Source organism: Mastomys coucha, unplaced genomic scaffold, assembly GCF_008632895.1.
Source record: "Mastomys coucha isolate ucsf_1 unplaced genomic scaffold, UCSF_Mcou_1 pScaffold22, whole genome shotgun sequence".
Lineage (NCBI taxonomy): Eukaryota > Metazoa > Chordata > Mammalia > Rodentia > Muridae > Mastomys > Mastomys coucha.
This window is the reverse complement of record NW_022196905.1, coordinates 38,007,815-38,031,930: the sequence shown is the minus strand read 5'-3', so window position 1 is coordinate 38,031,930 and position 24,116 is coordinate 38,007,815. Positions and strand designations below refer to the sequence as shown.

Here is a 24,116-nt window from a genome sequence, read left to right as displayed (position 1 = left end):
AATGAATTGTAGGCTCGATTTTTGGATACAGACTTCCTGTTATGGTCAAAGCTATTTGACTTGAGTGATTGACTTCATTCTCAGCCCACAGAGAACAGATTACATTCATTTAATAAATGGTGTGTGTATTAAGATGGTCTATCCATAAAGTCATTCACCAACTGTTTCAATGAACAATGGTTCTGTGTAGAGGGTGGCACAGACATTACGTGAGGGTAAGAATTTGGTTCATTAGCTGTGATAATTTGGAAACCACTCAAATTTTAACTTCAGTATCATAAGCAGAGGAACTTGGCTTTCTGCTTTAAAATTTTACTTTGCAGGGTCAGATAATGGTGGTATGCACACCCTTAATCCCAGCACTTGAGAGGCAGAGGCAGAGGCAGACATATCTTTGTGAGTTTGAGGGCAGCCTGCTATACAGAGTGAGTTCCAGGACAGCCAGGGCTCCACAAAGAAGCACTGTCTCACATAATAATAATAATAATAATAATAATAATAATAATAATAATAATAATAATAATAATAATTATAGTAACAACAACCAAACAAACACAATTTTATGTTGTTGATTGCAAAGCCTTTCCTTCCCTTTAGTCATTTTTCATGCAGAAAAGGATGTGCAGCCCCTGCTACGTGCCTCATTAAATGGGATTTAGAATAGCCTGGCCCTGTTCTTTGCTGGACCACATCTCATTCAAGTTCACACACAGCTTGGTTAAGTGGTTACGAACACAAGGTGACGACATTTGTCAGCATTTGTTGGGAGGAGTGGAGAGGGGCAGTGTTAGCCAAGGCAGAGGACACTTCTCATCATCCTACAGTGCACAAGACCCCAACAAAGCAGTATCTGCTTCCACACGTGAGTGGTACCGCAGCAGAGAAAACCCAGCGCAGATGCAGAGCTGCAGACAGTGGTTCTAGAAAACAATTCAAGACCCAAGGTCTGAGGGTTCATGGAGAATAACGTTCTCCTGCAGAATGACGGTTTGAGGATTCGGAGGCAGCTGATGGTGTCTCACGTCAGGGCCCACAGTGAAGGTCTGGATTAGAGGCTGGGACCTGAGGGCAGGAGGGGAGACGTTTTCCAGGTGCAGACTCCTGGGGTTTGAGGAGAACTCGTGAGAGCTGAAGGAGAAGCAGATCTGCCCTCATCATCTCCTTTGCTTTGAATCCAGGTATCGATTCCGTGCTGGGAGGCAGAATAAGGGACCAACTAAAACCCAAAGTAACTCCTGTTCTTGAAGAGATTAAAGCCATGGCAACAGGTAAGCATGGTGGCAAAAGTGACTAAGAATAGCCCATCCTGGCTTCCTGGATTCCCAGAGTCATTCACTTTGACTTGTATGTTCTCTGGTGGGTAAGGATGAGAAATATAATCTGGCCATGCAACCAGGTCTGGCAAAGACACAAGCTATCCTGGGATGTGTGTGTGTGTGTTTGTTTGTTTGTTTGTTTTTTAAAGCTTGTGCTAAACCTGTGGTACTGGAAAAACAAAGTCATTTGAGGTAATAGTGACCCAGTTTGATAGGGGGTGGCCACCTGTTTTTCTAAATAAAGTTTTATCAGAACACAGTTAATGTGCACGTACTTATGTATGGTTGATGGCTGGTTATGTGCTGAAGTGGCAAAGTGTTGTGGTTTTTGAGGAGATTAGATCCACAAAGCATATAAGTCAGTTACTATCTGGACTTTGAATAAAACATCTGTTGATGTGTTGGATGTGGTAGCACATCTGTAACCTTGGCATTAGAAAGTCAAAGAAACCATGACTTTGAGGTCAGCCTGGGCTATGTAAGAAGTTATGTAGAACCTTGAATCAAAAAAATAAAAATGGGTTAATTAATTAATTAATTAATTAATTAACTAATTAAAAGGGGATGGCCTTTTGAAATCTTCAGATGTCAGTTTTGCCCATCACCAACCATTTCCTTTGCAGGTTAGAAACCCAGAAAGTGGGTCAACTAACTAACTTTCTTCCTTTCTTCCTTCCTTCCTTCCCTCCTTTCTTTCTTTCTTTCTTTCTTTCTTTCTTTCTTTCTTTCTTTCTTTCTTTCTTTCTTTCTTTCTTTCTTTCTCCTTCTTTTCTTTCTTTCTCCTTTTCTTTCTCTCTTTCTTTCTTTCTTCCTTCCTTTCCCCCCCTCTCTCTCTCTTTCTCCTCCCTCCCTCTCACTTATTCTCCCTTTTTTTTTTGCCTCTTCTTGTCTCACTCCAATGTCATTTCCTGGGCTGTCTAGTTTCATTTCCTCTTCCTGATAACATTTTTTATTAATGTTGTGTATGTGAACATGTGTACATGTGCACCACTCATCACATGTAGCAGTCAGAAGTCAACTTCATGGGGCTGGTTCCCTCCCTTTTCCCCTAAGAGACTCTCCCAGGGATGGAACTTAATTTGTCACACCTGTACAGCCAGCACCTTTACCGTGGAGCTACTGTGCCAGCTGCTTCTCCTCTTCTAGAAAAGATAACACTAGTTTCCAAACAGTATCCTACCCTTAAGACCCTTTTCATTTTTTTTTTCATTAGTTTTCTCTGTATGAATGGCTTTGCCTGCATGCATATACATGCACCATATGTATGTTTCGTGTTTGGAGAGATCAGAAGAGGACATTAGGTCCTCCTCAATCTGGAATTATAGTAAACCTCCACTGTAGAGAACCTGGGAACCAAAACCAGGTCTTGTAGAAGAGCAGCAAGTGCTCTTAACCACTAAGACATCTCCCTAGCCCCTCCCCACATTGTAATTTCTTTGTGCTTCTCATATTATTAAAGCTCATTTTAAGGCCAGCTTGAATAAGTTAAGTTTCCACTGTGGCCAGGAATGTGTCATCACATATGCTCAGTGAACCATTCCAGCAAGGGTTTTTAATTCATGTGTTGTGAGGTATCCTGTAGAGAAGACCACTTGGACATGGGTTCAAGCCAATGGAAAGTCTCCATTAGCCAGCTGCCGACCACACTGGGTGTTTGACATCGGAGTGTAGTACCAAACCTTTCTCAGAGAGAGCATTTAAGTACAAAAAACAAATCCTCAGTTAGCAAGAGCAGCCAGAAGTAGAACTACAGAAACCAAAAAGCAAGGTTACATTTAGGGACTTTTACAGAATTATGGACTTTGATGGATTAGGGCTTTGTTTTAGCAGCCCACCTGCTGGGTCCCAAGGCCCGAATGGTACTTGTATCATGTTGTCAGTTGTGCTAAGCACCCGGGCCTTCTAAAGTCTGGAGGTCTAGAACACCTGAACTTTATAGAGAAAGCAGAAGCATAAAAGTTGCCTGACACATTATATGTGGGCTGCAGGGCAGTCAGTCCACACAAAGGGAAAGAGCTTTGGACTGGCTAATGTTAATTGGCTGGAATTAAGAATTAAGAGTTGAGCTGAAATTAAGAAGCTGAAAGGTCTTTGCTGCTTTCCTCAGATGCGTGCAGCCTGGGATCATGGAATGACTCTGAGTTACAGCCCTGTACTTATTTTAGGGACATAACATGCTTTGAAGCTCTTAGAAAAATATAGATTATAGAACTACTGGGTTCTTCTTGAGACATGACAGAATAGTCCCCAGAAGCTAGAATGTTTCTAGACAGTGACTAAATAAACACGTGCTTCCTGGGCTGTCAGCTTACTATATCACATGTCTTTCTTTGTTTCTTGAATGAAAGTAACTGAAATCAAAGGGCAGGACAATGAGATAAAGCCAACTGAAGCCAATTGTATATGCGCTCTCCATCCTCTTGCATTCTCTTCTGTTTAATCCTATGTTCTTTTTTTTCTTTCCTAGTGACAAATAATCTTATTGAGTCTCTGTATGTGGCAGGGCACAGTAAAGAAGCTGCCAAGACGGTCACTCTGTTATTAAGGGAAGGGTTTTATTGTGAGCAAGAGAGAGAAGATATTTAGAAACATTTGGAAGAGTCCAGAACAGAGAGAAAAGAAGTAGACTGGACATGACCAACAGACTGGACATGGCCAGGGCTGTCTCCGAGAGAAACAAAAGAGCAGGGATGAGAGTGGTGGTGGTGGTGGTGGTGGTGGTGGTGGTAGTGGTGGTGGTGTATGTGTGTGTGTGTGTGTGTGTATGACTTATAAGGATGAGAAGCTATGGGGTGAGAAGCCCATGAACTGGGGAGGCCTTATAGTTTTAGGGTAGAAGAGGCAGCAAGAAGAGTCAGGATGCTAGTGCAGGGACTTTGGAATGAACAAGTACTTAAGAGTAGGGGCTGAGGGAACCTGAAGGCCAGCATGGACATTGCTATGCTGATAGGCACCGTAGGTATATGTATGATCTATATGTGCCTTCTGCCAGAGGTAAAGGAAATGACTGCTTTGGGGGGATGGGAACTTTGTTCACAAGTTCCAGAGGAATGCTGGCTTTTATATAGCTTTTTATATTTTATATAGAAGTCCTTCTATAGTCCAGCTTGAGCTCATTTCTGGATATATGTACTTTCTGAGATCTAACAGTCTATACTTGAGCAGGGTCTTGGCGGGTAGAGATGGTACACAGCCGACTTCCAGCATGCACATTGACAGTTTAAACATTATTGAGGTATGGTTGGAACAAAATCAAGAGCAAAGATTAAAGCATGTTTCAAAATACTTCTACTTGGGTAAGGTTATAGAGTTGGAGACCAGGGGGTTGTACACCCCAGCACTGGAAGCTTCTTCCAGGTTCTGAGTAGATTCTTAAAGCTTAGTCAGGCTAGTTAACATCTCTTAAGAACTGAGGCCTACCTACCACTTGTGAGAACAAAGCCTAAACCCACAGACTCTTGGTGTTAGGGTGACCCAGCTCTCTAATAGTTGGGTAAACTGAGGCCCTTTAGAGTTTTCCACCAGAGCAACAGATTCTCTCCTTCCCTCTTCTTTCTCTCCTTCCCTCTTCTCTCTCTCCCTCTTCTCTCTCTCTCTCCCCGCCCACCCCCCAGGTGTGTGTGTGTGTGTGTGTGTGTGTGTGTGTGTGTGTGTGTGTGGTACCTGTGGCCTGTTTACCCGCTTGCCAGGGATGAGAGGAGTCACCAATTATTTAAGGGAATCTGCCCTTTTTCTTGCATCATTCCTTTGCATCCTGATGTTCTCATATCTGTTTTGTGACAGAGGAAATATCTGATAAGGAAGATTCACTTGACCAGAAGAAAAGCAATAGCTGCCACTATAAATCTTTGGCCTTTTTGTTGTTCTGTTCTAAGCCACTGTAGAAAAGGGATTTTATTACCTCCTTAGTCTCCAGTTGGGGTTCTACATTCTAAACAAATCAGGATAGCAAATATTAAGATTCTGTTCTGGGCTTGAGGGCTCACTAAGGAAAACTCAGACTTGGTGCCTTTGAGGAGTTTGGTTTGATTGTTCTTCTTGTCTCCTGTATACTGTGAACTTGGTGATAGCTGCAACATCTTTTTTTTTTCATATTTTATTTATTTACATTTCAAAGTTATCCTCTTTCTCCCTTTCCCGGTTTCCCATCTGGAAACCCCCTATCCCATTCCCCCTCACCCTGCTTCTATGAGGGTGCTCCCCCACCAACCCACTCCCACCTCACCACCCTGGCATTCCCCTACACCGGGGCATTCAGCCTTCCCAGGACCAAGGACCTCTCCTCCCATTGATACCAGATAAGGCCATCCTCTGCTACATATGCAGCTGGAGCCATAGGACCCTCCATGTGTACTCTTTGGTTGGTGGTTTAGTCCCTGGGAGCTCTGGGGGGTCTGGTTGGTTGATATTGTTGTTTTTCCTTTGGAATTGCAAACCCCTTCAGCTCCTTGGGTCCTTTCTCTAACTCCTCCATTGGGGTCCCCATGCTCAGTCCAATGGTTGACTGTAAGCATGTGCCTCTGTATTTGCCAGGATCTGGCAAAGCCTCTCAGGAAACAGCTCTATCAGGCTCCTGTCAGCAAGCACTTCTTGGCATCTGCAATAGTGTCTGGGTTTGGTGTCTGTATATGGGATGAATCCCCAGGTGGGGTAAATCTTTGGATGGCCTTTTTTTCAGTCTCTGCTCCACAGTTTGTCTTCATATTTCCTGTAGATAGGAACAATTCTGGGTTAAAAATTTGGAGATGAGTGGGTGGTCCCATCCCCCAATTGAAGGCCTTGCCTAACCTCTGGATATTGTATGGACAGGTTCTCCCCCGACCCCTTGTTGGGAATTTCAGCTAATCTCATCCCTGTTGGGTCCTGGAGCCTCTTGCTTTCCTGGCATCTGGGACTTGCTGATGCTACCCCCAGTTCCCCATCCCTCATTGCTACACATTCCTGACCCTCTATATATATCATCCCAGTCTCCTCCCATACCTGATCCTGCCCCCCTCTTTTCCCTCTCCTCCTCCTCTCTCCCTCCCAAGTCCCTCCCACCTTTTACTTTATATGAGTATTTTGTTTCCCCTTCTAAGGACTGAAGCATCCACACTTTGGTCTTCCTTCTTGTGCTTTATCTGGTCTATATCTTGTGTATTTCCTGCTTCTGGGTTAATATCCACTTATCAGTCAGTACATACCGTGTGTGTTCTTTTTGTGACTGGGTTACCTCACTCAGGATGATATTTTCTAGTTCCATGCATTTGCCTAAGAATTTCACGAATTCATTGTTTTTAATAGCTGAGTAGTACTCCATTGTGTAAATGTACTACATTTTCTGTATTCATTTCTCTGTTGAAGGACATCTGGTTATTTCCAGCTTCTGGCTATTATAAATAAGGCTGCTGCTATGAACATAGTGGAGCATGTGCTCTTACTACATGTTGGAGCATCTTTTGGGTATATGCCTAGGAGTGGTATAACATCTTAACATGAGGAACTGATACAGAGACTTTCAGGAAATCTGTACCTGGTGTCACAGGGAACGAGAAATCTAGGATCTGGGTCTAAACTTGACTGAATTTAAAACTGTACCCTCAGTTGCTGCTCTAGCTTTAATTCAAGCCTTCTGCCTTGTTGTTTTGATATTTTGTTTAATTATATAGAAACAGTCGGTCAGTTACTTTTCTGTTGCTATGATAAAATACCATGACCAGCAGGGTAGTTTTGTTTCATGCCTTTAATCCTAGCACTTGGGCGGCAGAGACAAAGGGACTTCTGAGTTTGAGGCCAGCCTGGTCTACCAAGTGAGTTCCAGGACAGCCGGGGCTATTACAGAGAAGCCCTGTCTTGAAAAACAAACAAACAAAAAAAAAAAGACCAAGCAAACAAACAAAAAATTCCATGACCCAATGCACCTTAAGGAGGAGATCATCTGGGCTTATAGTTCTAGAGAAAATGGTGGGGATCAAATGAGGGCAGAGAGATCACCTCTCAGCCATACTCAGAGAAATAGAAAGAGGCATAAGATTACAAACTCTCAACACCCACCCTAGTGACCCAGTGACACACTTCCTACAACAAGGCTCCACATCCTTAGAGTTCCATAGCTTCCCCAAACAGCACCTGTTACTAACCAGTGATGAGGGTTTCAAACGCCTGAAATGCTGAGGAACATTTCTCATCCAGACCATCACATTCCACTCTTTGGCCTCCACAAGCCCACGAGCATATCATAATGCAAAAATGCATTTAGCCCAACTTCAAATGCTCCCCTACTTTTGAAGAGTTCAAGGATTGTCCAAAACACCAAGTATCTTCTGAGACTCGAAGCTATCTCTTTACTGCAAGCCACTGTACACTTAAGAAAAGAAAAAAGAAAAACCAACAACAGACTTCATGCTTCCAACATTACAATGGCACAGAATATACATTCCCATTCCAAAACGGAGGAAAAGGCAATGTAGCAAGGAAGAAGCAGACCAAAGGAAGACTGAAGCCCAGCAGAGCAAATGCCAAATTCTGCATCCCCATGTCTTATATTCAGGACTTCAGTTCCCTAGGGCTTACCTAGATAACTGACTCCTCTCCTGCGGATTTACCTATCAGCATGTATTGTTTCATCAATGTTTAATTAAAGATTTGAAGGCTCATACAAAAATAATGGGATTCCTTATGCCATTTTTCTGCTTTATATGCATAAATCTATTGTGTGTATGTATTTATTTTGTGCATGGGTCGGGGTACAGATATTCGCCTTCAGAGGACAGCTTGAAAGAGTTGGTTCTCTTCGTTCACGATGTGGATCCCAGGAACTGAACTCAACTTGTCAACAGCAATCACCTTTATAAGGGAGGTTGCCATCCTGCCAACCTTCATTATATCTTCTTTCCTAAGTATGTGTCATTATACTTTTTATTGACCTCCCTCAGTATCCTCATCCATCACCTGCCCATTTCTTGCTGGAAAGTAATCATTCTAATACACCATAGTCCATGGAAGGATGTAATTGATTCTTAAGTGGATTAAACTGCTTTGTTGGCCAGATAGTAGTAGTTGAGGTGTCCCCACGAAGTTCCTGAGTTTGTGCTCAACTCCTGCTTAATAAAAGAAAGCCAGTGCAGAGGAGATGTGCTGGGTGAAGGGGCCGGCAAGGAGCTCTGGTTTCTCTTGTGTGTCCTGTCCCATTGCCTTTTGCAGCTGTCTGAGCTCATCTCCAGGGTATTTTTTGAGGTACTCTTTTGGCCAGTTCTGATTCTGGCTGTGTTCTTACAGCCATCAAACAGACCAAGGATGCCCTGCAGAACATGAACAGTAGCTTGAAAAGTCTCCAGGACGCAAGCACCCAGCTCAGTACCAACCTGACCTCTGTGAGAAACAGCATCGAGAATTCACTCAATAGCAGCGACTGCGCTTCAGACCCAGCCAGCAAGATCTGCGACAGCATCAGACCAGGGCTAAGCAGTCTGGGGAGCAACCATGACTCAAGTCAGGTGAGCGGGTGTGAACATGCCACAGCCAGGAGAACTAGAGAAAGCTGAGCAGGGCTAAGACTGGGTGCATCTGTTGGGTACACAGTGGCTTGGGCTGGAAAGGAGTAACATCCGGTGCTCTGGGAGTCTTTTCAGGACCTCTAATCACTTTGCTTGGAATAGATGCCACAGAAGTAAACAATAAAAAGGAGAGGGGGCTTTTAAGAAGTTCTGTGCCATTTGATGGTTTATCAAGGTAAATTCAGATTGAAAAGGAGCAGGATACAAGCTCATATTTGAATAGTTTTAAAACTCTGGGATGTGGGAGAAGGCTCAGGAGGTTGGACCACTTGCAGCTCTTGCAGAGGACTTGCGCTCAGTTCCCACCACTTGGGTAGCTCACAGCTGCCCATAACTCCCGATCCAGAGGCTCCAGTGCCCTCTTCTGTTCCCAGATTGCACTGCACTCACATGTGTACATACTTCCATATGGACATACAATACACTTAAGTAAAATAAAATACTAAAAACACCTCAAAACAAAACATAATAACCACACATGCTGGAATAGACAATTCCATAACTTTCTAAAATTTATCTCCTCATTTGAGATGATACAATTTCATATTTGTGATATTAATTATAATTAATATATTTAGTTATATTACCATTCACTGTCTATATAAAATAATATTTTAATATACTTTTTCTCACCCTTATATTTTATGAGTTGTTTTTTTCTTTTTAAAGACTTCACATATATTATCATTGCATATCTGCCGAGTTATTTTTGGAGTCATCAAATGTACTTTTAAAGGTCAGTCCTATTTTAGCCTTTTGGACTAGATCTTTTGATAGGAAAGTGTTTGATGCCTTGTTGTTGCTGTTTGCCTTTTTCAGACAGGGTCTTAGAATAGCTCCACATCTGCCTGGAACTTTTCAAGCAATCTAGGCAGACCTCAACCTTTTACCCTCCCTTCAGCTTCCTAATGCTGGGAAGGCAGGCATACACCCCCACACCTGGAACTATTGCTTTTTAATATGACTTTTGCACGTGAGGAAAGTTGTAAATACATAGCACTCCTTCCATGCCTTTGGATACTGTTTCTAAGTGTTCTGCTTTCCTTTCTGCTGTTGTAATACAACGCTCTGACCAAAAGCAATTTAGGGGAGAAAAGGGGTTTTTTTTGGCTTACACTTCCAGATCACAGTCTTTCCCTTAATAAGGGAAATAAGAGCAGGAACTCAAGCAGGAATTTAAAGCAGAAACCATTAAGAAATGTTACTTGGGGCTTGCTGGTACTTACTTTTGTAGCTTTCATATACAGTCTGCCTAGGGAATGGTGCCCCCTGCAGTGGGTTGGGTCCACCCACATAGGTTACTAATCAAAATATAATACTTGACAGGCAAGTTCCAGGTCCATCTGACCTAGACAACCCCTCAGTTAAGATTTCCTTCTCAGATGACTGATGCTTGTTGTGTCAAGTTGACAGTTAAACCCAAGGAGAATAACAGCATTCAACATTTTTTCCCAGTTGTTTTATCTGTTTCTTCATATTGCTGTATAATTGTATACTGTTCTTTTCTTGAAAACTATGTTTGTGGTAAATTGCTGACCTTGTTCCTTTTATAGCTAAATAGTTTAATATGTTTCTAAACTTTGCATAATCATCATATGTACATCAAAGTTAGGACACAAAATACAAAGGACACAAAATACAGAACCATTATTTTCATCCATTCTACACGGTCTCTTCCAATGTCAAGTTTTAATGAAAATGTACTTATAGATGTCTTTTCTGCCTGGATCCTGCCTGGTTTGGAATGGGCTGAACTGGGACACAGAGTTGAACATAGAGGTGGCTTTAAAGACTGATGGTCTCTGGCCTTCTAGCTTTCTAGCTGTACTGAATGCTTGCCAATTGCTTCTTAAAAAAAAAAAAAAAAAAAAAAAAATCCTAAAAACTTTCTTGCTTATCCTGGGGTTAAAAATCACTGGCTTGAACAATTAACACTGGTTACCTAGCAGCAGGGAATTAAGTTAAAAATGTATTGCTACCACTCCCTTCTCTGTCCAAGCAGCGAGAATTATTATATCCTGGGCACCCAGGGAATTTTTATTATTATTCATTTAATAATGACAGGAAAGGCAAGAAGCTGCAAGAAGCTATCCTGAGGTGAAGTCTCTTTGGAACCTTGCCATCAAACTTATCCATCACAGACCATGTGAAAATGGTGGCCACCTCCAGGAAGGCCACTGCTAGCCTTAACATATCCTACATGGCTCCTTACACTTCCTTCTTTGCAACTCCTTTGTTGTGATAGATTTGTGTCTTACTTTCCTCTTTACTATGGGGTTTGTTTCTCAGTCTTTTTGTGTTGTGACATTGGCATCTTTGAATATGCCATTTGTTCAGGGGAGTGGCCTTCATTTAGGTTTATGTGTTGCCTCTCATGATGTGACAGGTTCTCCACATTCAGCAAGGACCTATTTCAAGAGTGGTGTTGTGTCCTTGATGTGTGTACTGTTGAGAGCCCCAGGGTATGGGTCCCAGGTGCCAAAGAGCTATTCTACTTGGAACCCACTTGTAATTCTGGACTTGGAAAACTGGTTCCAGACTTCTAACCAATGAAACCACCAGCTGCATTATTTAATTTTAGTATTCTTTGTTTACTTATTTGTTTTGTTTAATGTAGCGGATCCAACCCAGAGCCTGGCACATGTTTCACTTCATTTAGACTGTAGTCTAAGCCCCTGTTTTACTTCTAAAAGTGATTTTTATTAAGTTTGTTTATAACTTCACTAGATATGTCTAGTACTAGCAATTATGCTAGTAGGCACACATACTTTATCTGTACCTCATTAGCTGACTACAGCAAGACCGAAAACTTGAAAAATCAGTTCTCGTACATGCCACTTTGAACAGAATATGATTTCCCCAAACCTTATTCTGTTTCATCTTGGGACCTAGGTATGAGATGACTGTGTGTTTATGAGTGTGTGTGTGTTTGTGTGTGTTTGTGTGCGTGCATGCCTGTGCACACTCCCAAGCACAAGCGCGCACACACAAGCATGTGTGAAGGTTAATCACCTTTTCTTATTTTTTGTTTCATAAATTTCCAGCTCCCATCAGTGGATAGAGAACTCAACGCTGTTAATGATGTCGACAGAACTGATCTGGAGAGCCTCGTCAAAAGGGTATGCTCCTTGGAACAACTAAGGTAGCTTACTCTATATCAAGGGCAGTCTAGTACATAGAACATAGGAAACAGTGAGATTCCATGATGGCCTTGATCTCTGCATTCTTGGGCTTAGTTGTGGGTGCAGTTGTAGACGAACCTTATTCTTGATACAGAGTGCTGTATATGTATATGTTTCTCCCTGAATGTCTTTGCTCAACATCTTTACTGTCTCAATGGCCTGTGGTTCTTATTTTCTTAGTGCAAACAACAGCATTATCTTTCTTTGGGCTTTCAGCATACAGTTCAAAGGACTTTCTTCTAGGCTGAAAAGCCTTTGAGATGCTCTCTGATTTATCTAGCTAAAAGAACATGGTCTCAGCCTAGGCATATAGCTCAGTGACAGAACACTTGCCTAGCAAGTGCCAGTTGGGTTTAATGCCCAACACACACACACAAAAGGGCACTTGTGTTTAGACCCCTGATGGTTATATTAAGGTAATTTCAATCTTGAGATAAATGTTATGTCTTAATTTTGCTTCTCTACTTGGTATAAAATGGAATATAAGCCAACTGATCTTCAATTCATTTTGAAATATTTTTAGGGGTATATGTCGATTGATGAAATACCCAATATAATACAAAATCAAACTGTGGATGTCATAAAAGGTAAGAGCCATACTTCAAGGTTATCTTGCCTCTCTCTCTGTCGATGCTCTGGTTGGTGGGTACAAAGGAAGGGCTTGTTATAAATGTTATTGTTCTTTTCTAATTAAAAATAAAGTCTGTCACTATACCTTATGGAATATCAGATGTTGATATGGAGTACCAGATACAGAATATCAGACATTTTGATTATGCCATCTGTAGTCAGTAGTGATGTAGATAAGGGAAGGAAAAACACCAACATTTATATTTACTGTTTGTGGCTATATGGTAAAGGTGTCAGTGTGTGGTCACTCCCTAAGCTGGGCTCTTCTGGGGCTCACAACAGCGGCAATTTGGAAAGTCCTGTTAAAATTATCTTCCTGGGGAGGGGAATGCCACCCCTAGATTGTTGTGTTTCTGAGAGGACTCAGAAACATACAGAAGAATTTGTCTTTGCGGAAGTGGTTTCTTTCTGTCCATGGTCCTGATGTGATGGTCCTTTAGGCTTCAAGGCTGCTTAGAAGTTTAGAGACTCAAGTCTATGCTGAGGGGATTTTAGGAACCACTGAACTGTGCTACATTCAGGTTACGGTGCTGGGGAGTGAGTGTACAGACTGATACAATATAGGAAGCTCTTTATGCCAAGCAGGGCATACACTTGGGATTATTTGCTGGAAGCTGAGTAAACTATAGCCTCTCTTTGACGATGATCTTCCCAGTACTTACTTCATCCACTTACCACGTGATTTTTAAAAACATTATGTTCTCTGTTAAACCCTGCAGAGATGGCTCAGCAGTTAAGAGCACTCACTGGCTGCTCTTCCAGAGGATCAGGGTTTAGTTCTCAACACCCACTCACAACCAAGCAGCTCACAACCATCTCTAATTCCAATTCCAGGGCATCTGATTCCCCCTTCTGGCTTCTTTTGGGCATTGCATGCACGTGATACAGACACATACAGGCAGAACACCTATACACATAAAACAAAATAAATTAAATTTTATAAAGAGATACTAAAGGCAAGTTCATGCTCTTCTTAGGTGACATCTGAAGGCTACTTACTGCATGCTGGATGTGTCACAGCTGCCTGCTCACTAATCTTTGTGTTTGGTTTCTTGTTTCTCCTCCCTGGATCTCTTCTGCCCATATGACCAGTCCTCTGTCGTAAGTGTGCTTGCATGCATGCGCTAAGCACAGTGTTTCTGGTGTCATTGCTTAAACACAGCTCAGCATCATCCCAGGACCAGACAAGTGCCCATTTCTCAGCCTGGATGTTAGTTTATTTTTATGACTTTAGTTCCCATACTTTGAGCCTTCAGTCCTAGCCTGAATATTTTTTTAAGTGCCTACTTTGTGCCAGGCTCTTCCATATGTTGGGGCTGTGAGAAAGCACTAGGCATGACCACTGACTGTCCTTCAGCTAGTCATACACACAGATCACACTCTGGTGACACAGCCAAGTACATGCAAGATAAGCACAGTGGGGAGACACAGTGAGAAGCCTTCCACAAAAAGGACATCCTGCACACTGAGGCCTGAAGAATACACTTGATCAGAAAGAACTTCAGTCACCCGCCAGTCACCAACCCTTATAAGGCTGTGTCTTATCTCCTGTGAAGTCAAGGGCAAGACAGGCCCTTAAGGATCTGCTCAAAGCAGACTGGGTTTTCATGTCACTTCTATTGAAATGGCCTGTGGAGACCCCACAGTTAAGAATCTTCAGAAGTTTTTGTATAAGAGCCATTTGAGGAGGCAGTGAGGTACCAAAGAGATCTCTAAGTAAGGTGTGCTCAGCTGCTGTCTCTTTATAAATTTCTTTTTTTTATTAGATGTTTTCTTTATTTACAATATCTCCTTTCCCAGTTCCCCTCCCACAAAAAAAAAAAAAAAAAAAAAAAAAAAAAAAAAAAAAAAAAACAAACCCTTGTTCCCTTCCTCCTCCCCCTGCTCACCACCTCACCCCCTCCGGCTTACTGGCCCTGGCATTCCCCTACACTGGGGCATAGAACCTTCACAGGGCCAAGAGCCTCTCCTCCCATTGATGACTGACTTGGCAATCTTCTGCTCTACATATACTGCTGGAGCCATTAGTCCCACTATGTGTACTCTTTGGTTGGTGCTTTAGTCGCTGGGAGCTCTGAGGGTACTAGTTAGTTCATATTGTGTGTTCTAAGGGGCTGCAAACCCTTCAGCTCCTTGGGTCCTTTCTCTAGCTCCTTCTTTGGGGACCCTATTCTTGGGGAAATGGATGGATCTAGAGAATATCATCTTGAGTGAGGTAACCCAATCACAAAAGAACACACATGGTATGTATTCTCTGATAAGTGGATATTAGCCCAGAAGATCAGAACACACAAAGTACAAACCACATACCACAAGAAACTCAAGGAGAAGGAAGACCAAAGTGTGGATACTTTGTTCCTTCTTAAAAGAGGGAACAAAATACCCATGGAAGGAGTTGTAGAGTCTAACTATGGAGCAGAGACTAAAGGAAGGACAATTCAGAGACTGCTCCACCTGGGAATCCTTCCCATATTCAGTCATCAAATCCAGACACTATTATGGATGCCAGCAAGTGCTAGATGACAGGACCTTGATATAGCTGTCTCCTGAGAGGCTCTGACAGTACCTGACTAATACAGAAGTAGAGGCTCACAGCCATCCATTGGACTGTTTCTAAATTTCTAATCCCTTTGGAAAACACATTTGAAAGGTTCCCACCATTTTAGTCTACAGTCACATTTTGAACCAAGCCTCAAACCTCTACCACTTACCCAGAGTCCAGCAGAGTGCTGTTCAGGGTTTGGAGAGCTTTGGCCTGTTTACCATTGCTGTTGCCTTGGCAGTTTCTGGTTCTTGGCCACTCAGGGCCAGGAGACTTTTAACTATTGTGTTTGCTCGTGGGACATCTGGTTCAGAACCTAACCTCTGGACTTGTGGGAGTGCAGGTCCAGGTGACACAGTGTGAGCAGGTGGCTGTGATCTAGGATCTGTTGGGACAGAGCAGCACATTCCAGAAAACTGGTGTGTCCTTGGATTTAAATCTCTACTCTGGGGAGCCGTTGTGGATCAGGTCTCTTTTTCAGGAAATAATGTAAGAGACTTATGCCCACGAATGCCATTTCTTCCTACTTTTAGTCTATTTCTCCTCCACTTCCCTTCTCTCTTGTTCCTTTTTTCCCCTCTCTTCCCTTCCTTCTCCCTACTACCCCCTCCACACACCCCTGTGTCTTTGACAAAGGGTATTCCCTGTGTGGACCAGGTTGTCCTCAGATTGGCTGCAATCCATCTGCTTCTGCCTTCCAAGTGCTAGAATTACTGTATACACCGCCCCCCTCACTGCCCACCATGCCTGTCACTGAAGGCCATTTCTTAAGTAGTGGGATTTTTATTCCTCCTGTTCCAGAAATCACATGAGAGGACTTCCTTAAAACAATCATCAACTTTCCTAAAGAGAACAACAGGTCAGCAGTTTAACCCAGATGAGCCTCTGGGTCACACTAAAGAGGGAATTGAGGCAGACACTGCATTGGTGAGAGAGCTGAATAATATTGACAGACATGCTTGGCACTTGGTAGGCATACCTGCATTTTGTCACCTGACCCTCAACCTTTTTTTTTTTTTTCCAGGAGATTGGCTTGACTTCAGTACCATCTCACTAAGTCTGTGCTTAGATTCACTGTTTGGTTCAGCCATTGCTTGTAGATGGTCTTGGTGCTTGCTGTAGACTCTTACTTAGATAGAAACTCACATGAGGGAAACTTAAGTGACTTTTCCTTGTCTCCAAACAAGGTCTCTGTCTCCTCTGTTGGAAAGTGAGTAACTGTGGTCCCTTTGTTTACAGATGTCAAAGAGGCCTTGGATTCCCTTAGCTCCAATGTTAAGAACATAAGCCAAAGTATTCCTATTGAGGAGGTGCTGTTTCAGGTCTCCCATTACCTTAATGACAGCAACAAATACTTCCATCAGGAGCTGCCCAAAATGGAAGAATATGACTCATACTGGTGAGTACCCCCTTGGAGCTGGTAAATGAGGGTCATGAAACTTGCTTTGTACCAGTATAAAAACATGACATAATCCCAGAATAACCTTATGAAGCCAAATGGGCCTGGTGTGAGCAACCCCAACCATGTCAGAGGGAACTGGGGAGATGGAACTGTGATAAATTGCTTGCAGTGCAAGTATGAGGAGACCTGAGTTTGAATCTCCAGAACCTATAGTAAAACATAAAGTCAGGGAAGAGGGGCAGTGTAACTCTAGTACTGAGGTTGGAGGGGAGGGGTGTTGGTGGAGCCCTAGAGCTTGTTGGCCAACCAGTCTAGGGCTAGTCAACTGATGAGCTCTGGCTTCAGTGAGACATCCTGACTCAACAATTAAGGTGAGGAGTGATCGAGGAAAATGCCTGATATCAATTTCTGCCTTATAAAAGCATATTCATGCCTTTACCATATACCCCTGCACACACACACACACACACACACACACACACACATTCTAAATGCCTATTAAGGCAGCTCACAGATTAAAATTGGAACGATATAGAAACGGCTTCTGAGTAATGGTGACATTCGTATTCGTGAGACACTCCTTGTTTAAAAGCAAAAATTGAGGAACTGGAAATCTTCGAGCCACACAGCTAACAGTTTAGGGTTTTGATGTTAATTGCTTCTTGAATATTTGCTGTAGTTAGTAAGCCAAAGGTGTGTTGGGATCTGGAAGTGTAAACGTCATCAAGAAGGGTATTTGGAAAAATGTCCTCCTTGATTTGTGAAACAAATGCACAGAGGCTGCTATTTTCTGAAGGAATCTGTTCTTTTCTTAGCTGTGATGTGAGGCCTCTAGGTTCATATCTGAGATGGGGGTTGGGGGCTTGGGGGAGCTGCTGTACCCAGGGCTTAATTAATGCAGGCTGTGCGGTTGGATCTGGAGTGTGGTGATGGACATTCCAGACAGAGCATCGAGAGGGAAGGTCTTAGGGGTGGCATGAGGAGTAGGTGTACTTTCTTCTCTTAAGAGCGTGAAGCCTTAGGTCTTGCCCTCTGGAGAGTTTAGAGGCTCTCTCTCTCACCTGGCTTCCTCTTCGCAGGAGCCCACAAGACCGATGATAAGATTGTTACCTCAGAGGAGGGATGGTTCAATGTGTCCACTAAGTACTTTATGCGTGACACTTCCAACAGTGCTCCCCAACATCTGCTGAGTTATGCTCTCTGCATGGCTGTTTTGTAGACAAGGACTTCAGGGCTCAGAAAAGGGAAAAGATTCCTTTAAGGCCACACCATCTGGCTGTATCCTAGATCATGGCAATGGATAAGCTTCCAGGGGCTCATGTCATGTTTCTTTTGTGGGGCTAGGACACCCCAGCAGACACTGGGGCAGACATAAGACAACCTCCCTGGAGGTCTTGCAAATTCATTATTGTTTCACAAACAAGACAGCATAGCACATTTATCTGTCTGTCCCTTCCAGCTACTCGCCCTTCCTTCCCCACCCTTGCTTGGAGACCATAAAGCTTTTGTTTTTTTAAAAAGAACTATTTCAACTAGTCATTTTATTCATTAATCCTGAAAGCTCTCTGAAGCCAGGCTCTGTAGTTTATTTAATTTGTTCTTCCTGTTATCTGGAATGAACCTCCCACAGAATGACCGCTGGTAGCTCTTAGTGTAATTACCAAAATTGCTTTTAATTGAATGAAAAGCTTTCGTGTCCATTTTTGTCAGGAGGCCCCAAGATGAGCAGATACTGCTGGTTTTTTAGTGTCTTCAGTGTTGGGAAGCATTCTTAGCCTTGAGTGCTCCTCAGCTTCGGGGAAAGTTGGTGCGCATCCCAGGAATGCCAGTAAGACCTAATTGAGGTGCCGTTACCCTAAAACGTCTCTCAGGACCATTACAAAATTAAATTTTGCATTCTGCAGACATTTGATTTAGGATGCTCATAAAATTCTAAATGGCTCATGTGTCTGCCACACAGAGTATTTCTGGTTCGGCAAGGAACAAGATGCCCCAGAATATTCTTGTAAACCCAAAAGAGACTTGAGAGAGGGAAGAGGAGCTTGCTATGCTTTCTCTGTCATCTACCTGAACCATTGCCGCAGATTCCAATGCTAAGACATTTGACAGGGTTTGAATGTGTCTTGATCAGAGCCCTGAGGAAGCTTGGGTCTGCTGTGAGCCTAATGTGATGCTTCTGTATGTTCACCGCTACCATAGAAAGAGGGCGCCACAAAGCCAAAGGAAAGTGTATTGGCCGGTTTGGTTAAGAAGCAGGAGCCGAAAGGCCTCTTGTCATGAAGACTTGCCCTCTGATGTTAGATGAGCAAGACTACACCAGCCTTAGCCCATGTTCAGCCAATATAGCTGTCTTAGTCAGGGTTTCTATTCCTGCACAAAACATCATGACCAAGAAGCAAGTAGAGGAGGAAAGGGTTTATTCAGCTTACACTTCCACATTGCTGTTCATCACTACCGGAAATCAGGACAAGAACTCAAGCAGGTCAGGAACCAGGAGCTGATGCAGAGGCCATGGAGGGATGTTCCTTACTGACTTGCTTCCCCTAGCTTGCTCAGCTTTCTTTCTTGTAGATAAGAACCCAGGGATGACACCACCCACAATGGGCCCTCCCCTCTTAATCACTAGTTGAGAAAATGCCTTACAGCTGGATCTAATGGAGGCACTTCCTCAACTGAAGCTCCTTTGTCTGTGATAACTCCAGCCTGTGTCAAGCTGACACACAAAACCAGCCAGTACAATAGCCATTTGCCCATTTGACATAGTAATGGGGCTGGAGAGACGTCCCTGGCATTAAAGACGACTCACAACCAAAAGTTGTATGCTAACACTACTTTTCCTTTTTTTGCTACAGGTGGCTGGGTGGCTTAATTGTCTGCTTCCTGCTGACCCTCATTGTGACTTTCTTCTTCCTGGGCTTGCTGTGTGGTGTGTATGGCTATGACAAGCATGCCACCCCAACCAGAAGAGGCTGCGTGTCCAACACTGGAGGCATCTTTCTCATGGCGTGAGTCTTCACTCCACTCAGTCACATGGTAGAAGTGTGAGGTGGAGGGTGGTCCTGAGTGTGGTATTACGGAACCTGCAGCCTCTTGGACTCACAATGGAGTCTCTGAGGTCACATTGTTTGTATATGGTGGGCTCTATTTTTAAAGTAGCTGTCCAGAAAATCTTCTCAAGCTGCACAGCAGCCATGGCTCCTTCATTATCTTCATTCACTCACCCACCCACTCACACATGAGAAGCAGAGACAACATTGTCTCCTGTTAGCAGTACTGCTAACCTCAAACTCCAGGGACTTGATTTTAAGCAGGGTTTGATTTAAGGTCAGCACCGTTGGTATTTAGATGAGTAGCCTGAATGAGGGGCAAAAGTAGGTGATAAGTACCCGATAGTGGGGAGCCTGTGGCAGATAGACATCCATATGGAAGTTCACATATTTGGAAAAGCTTTCCTGTGGGATGTTGAGACAAAGAAGAGCAGTGTGCCCAAGGATGGCACCAGAATGGTAAACCGGGATTCAGGTACAGTGGCAATGAATGTGTCCCCGAGAAAGCTGGGAGGCCTCCAGTGCTCTCAGTGAGAATAGGACTAGGATACATAAGCAAGCTCAAGTAAGGATGGGAAACACCTCCTTTGGGAGATGGAGAAGCAAACTAGCAGCATGCGCTTTTACTGTTACTGGTGTGAGAAGGAAGACCTGAGAGCAGGTGCCGTGCCTTGATCTGCCTCTATAAACACTGATTTAGATCAGATTTTTGTGTGTGTGTGCTCTGTGTTTCTAAGTAGGTTCCCCCCAAACAGGCTCTAGCATCCTGTACCTTCATTAACATTAATATAGATATGCCTAAAAGTATCCTTAAAATGAATGGCCTGGGGCCTGTCCAGGACCCAAGAAAGTGTTCCAGGTGAGAAGCCTGTTTGCTCACACGTGTAGTTTTAAAACATTCTTCTTCAGGACTAGAGAAATGGCTTAGAGGTAGGGGCCTTGCAAGGCTCTGAATACAACCCAGAGAGGGAGGGAGAGACGGAGGGAGGGATCTCCAAGTGAGAGTACCTCTCAACAGGGAAGGAAAAAAGCAATAACAAATTAAACCAGCAAGAAGAAAATGTATTTATTTTGCTTTTTGTTCAATTAATCATAGATGCAGGTCGATTAGTTTAATGTTAAGACTTTCACAACCCAAGTAACTGGCTGTTTGGAACACACTTTAGTGGCATATATACTCCATCAGTTTAATTTAAACTAGCCTAAAATTTACTCCCTTCATGAGACTTTTAAAAAAAAACTATGGATACAACAACGACAAAGACCAAAATCTGATATCTGACTTCAGACAAACAAGCAAGCTAGGAATTCATCCACGGCTGATGAAGGCTTACAAGCTACTTCTGTTGAGATATTTTCCTGTAGACTAAGGAGTTTTTACAGAGACAAAGGCTCAGAGAAAAACTGGGGATGGAGGCAGGAAAGATGCTAAACATGTCAGATGCCGTCAGATTCATAAAGGTGGGCCACAGATGTGGCCGCCTATGGCTTCTTTATCATTGAGCTCCACCTGTGCTCATGGCAAGCTTGACTATGCTTGCCGACATTCCTATCCCCTGAGACATCTGGTAGACAACTGGACAATTGCAAAGGGAAGGTTGAGTCCTAGTGCTATTCACCCCAGACCCATGAGAAGGCTGCAGTGTCTCCTAAACTCTGTCCTCACTTGCAGAAGCCACAGAATCTATTTCCAGTTCTGTTGAGACCACATCCCCAATTACTAGGTGCACAAAGTGACGCCGTCCGTTCAGAAGTATGGTCTCTTTCAAAAACTGAGTCCCCAAAAGGCTCCTCCTGAAGATCTAGAGGTTCTTTTCTTCTGAGGTGTCTTCTGGGGGGTCCCCAGAGGATCTTAGGGCCTGTGTGAGATACAGTGGTGAACACAGCATAGAGTTGCAGGCTTCTTTGGAGATTAGGGTACCCATCAGTGACTATACACTTTTCTGAGTGTGCCTCTTTGAAGCCTATTACAAAGCTTTCTCCTTTAACTCTTGACAACAGTGTCCAGATTGTCATTTTAAACTTCAGAAGAAAAATTCATTCTAGGAGAGTCACTGGTATCACATTGTCACGTCTGCACATCTGGGTGCCCATTTTCAAGATTCTCAAGACTCTAGCAAAGGCCACAGAGACACTGTCGTGTCCTTTGTCTAGTTATTCACATCCTGGCAACTCTGGGAAGGAAGGAGAGTGAGCTCTGGAAGATTCCTCCTGAGCAAAGATGTGTTTCTGTAGTTTGTGTTAATGTGGTAAGGTCTGGCCAAGTGGTGGTGGTGGTGGTGCATGCCCAGCACTCAGGAGGCTGGTCTTCAGAGCTAGTTTCAGGGCAACTAAGACTCTTACTTATATTGAAAAGCTCTGTCTCCAAAAATCAAAAACATGGTAAGGTCTGAATGTCCCCAACAGCAGGAGAGACAAGTTGGTCAGAGTAAAAGTACTTGTGAGTTGGGCACTAGGTTGACTATTATGGCTTTCTAGAAAAAAGAAATGTTTCCAAGATAAGATCAAGGCTGGATAATCAATGTTCTGGGCCCTTCTGATCACCAGGGAATTCACTACCTAGTATAACCATTTCTTTAGGATTTATAAAACAGGAGGCCAGTAATGGGTTACACTAATGACAATACCAGAATATGTTATGCATTTACCTCTCTGCCATTTCATTAATTAACAATTGAATATGAAGAGACACACCTTAATACAATGTGAGTGAAGTTCACCTCCACACAATGGACTCTCTATTTCCTGCTTATAGTTTGGAATGAAAGTCCTGAGCCTTTGCTCTAGCCACTATGTCTGCTGCTTGCTGTCCTGCTTCACCACTGTGACCAAACCTCATCTCCCTGGAACTGTGATCCAAATAAGCCCTTCTGTGCATTCTTTTCATCATGGTGTTTTATCACAGCAGTAGAGACCAAACCAAGACAATATCTTGATGGTGTGCCACAAGACTTATCTCCTAGGTTATTCTAGAGCCTGTGAAGTTGGCAGGATGGATCTCCATAGTTACACTTCCTTCTTATATTTATTACACGTACTTCTATAGATAGCTAGATGGATGGATGGAAGGATAGATGGATGGATGGATAGATGATTGATAGATAGATAGATAGATAGATAGATAGATAGATACATACATACATACATACATACATACATACATACATAGATACACAGATACATAGATACATAGCTACATAGATAATTATATACATAATTCTATCTCAGAATTAGTTCTGAGCTGACCCCAGAGCCCAGGCTCTAGACCATGCAAGACCACGGGTAGACCGAACACTATCATTCTAAGTGTTCTGTTAGCATTTTCGAACTTGTTGCTTGAGGAAGATCAAGGTACTTTTAACCCAAAAGCACTGGAGATGGCGGGTCCACTGTGTATGCTGAGTAGGTGGAATCAGTGAGAACTCTCAGTTATCACTCATGTCGTTTGTGTTTTTTCCAGTGGGGTTGGATTCAGCTTCCTTTTTTGCTGGATATTGATGATCCTTGTGGTTCTTACTTTTGTTGTTGGTGCAAATGTGGAAAAATTACTCTGTGAACCTTATGAAAACAAGAAATTATTACAGGTAAATAAGGTTTTCTACTTATACGGGAGGCTTGGACAGATTCTTGGGTCTCACCATATCCTGTGGGTTGTATGAACTGAAAAACTATAGGGACTTTGCTGTCACTCAACAAGTTGAAATTCTGCTTGTAATAGCTAGGACACACACACACACACACACACACACACACACACACACACACACACACACAGTAGTAAGTTTACCCTGGTTAACTATTGAGGAGGCACAGTTAAGAGTTGAATTTCAGGCTTGCTTTCCCCGACACCAACCCACAAAGACTCCAGGACTCAGTCTGTGCTTTGACTTTCTTCGTTAACATAGAGATTTGGTTCATATGTCTAGCTTCCTAGTATTTTCCTGTAGATTCTGATTTGTGTGTGCATGTGTGTGCTGTTTGTCTGTGATGCTTGTGTGTATGTAGTATTGTGTATGCATGGTTGGAGGTCAGAGGTCAATGTCAGATGTCTTCGTCTATTCCCTTTACTTTTTGAGTCAGGAGCTCTCGCTAAATCTTGAGTTCACTAACTGGCTATACTGGCTGGCCAGTACGCCCCCAGGATCTGCTGTCCTCTGCCGTGTGGTGCTAAGGTTATATGCCTCTGCATTCTTCCTTTACGTCAGTGCTAGGATCTGAACTCAGATCCTCCCACTTGCACAGCAAACACTTACTTACAGAGCCATGCTTCCAGCCTCAGATCCTTACTTTTGAAACCTGTTTACACTTCCAGATTTAATTGTGTGTATGTTTTCCACCTGCCATCTGTAATAAACACAAGCAAATGACTGCAACAGGTAACCCATTGTTGCGTCAGTTGTCATTAGTCAAGAGAAACTAAATTGAGACCACCAATGCATCACACCATCTGTATTTAGCTTCC

At 43.1% G+C, this 24,116-nt stretch overlaps 1 protein-coding gene across 11 annotated transcripts in view; it reads left to right on the top strand.

The window, feature by feature from the left end:
* Prom1 (prominin 1) overlaps positions 1 to 24,116 on the top strand; it is a 115,920-nt gene that overhangs the window by 66,838 nt on the left and 24,966 nt on the right. For all 11 annotated transcript variants that reach the window (XM_031342140.1, XM_031342138.1, XM_031342139.1 and 8 more), the window contains 7 exons: positions 1,179 to 1,268; positions 8,574 to 8,791; positions 11,896 to 11,970; positions 12,557 to 12,620; positions 16,445 to 16,604; positions 19,460 to 19,612; positions 23,115 to 23,238. In XM_031342140.1, the coding sequence (XP_031198000.1) occupies positions 1,179 to 1,268; positions 8,574 to 8,791; positions 11,896 to 11,970; positions 12,557 to 12,620; positions 16,445 to 16,604; positions 19,460 to 19,612; positions 23,115 to 23,238 (884 nt within the window). The remainder of the gene's footprint in view (positions 1 to 1,178; positions 1,269 to 8,573; positions 8,792 to 11,895; positions 11,971 to 12,556; positions 12,621 to 16,444; positions 16,605 to 19,459; positions 19,613 to 23,114; positions 23,239 to 24,116) is intronic.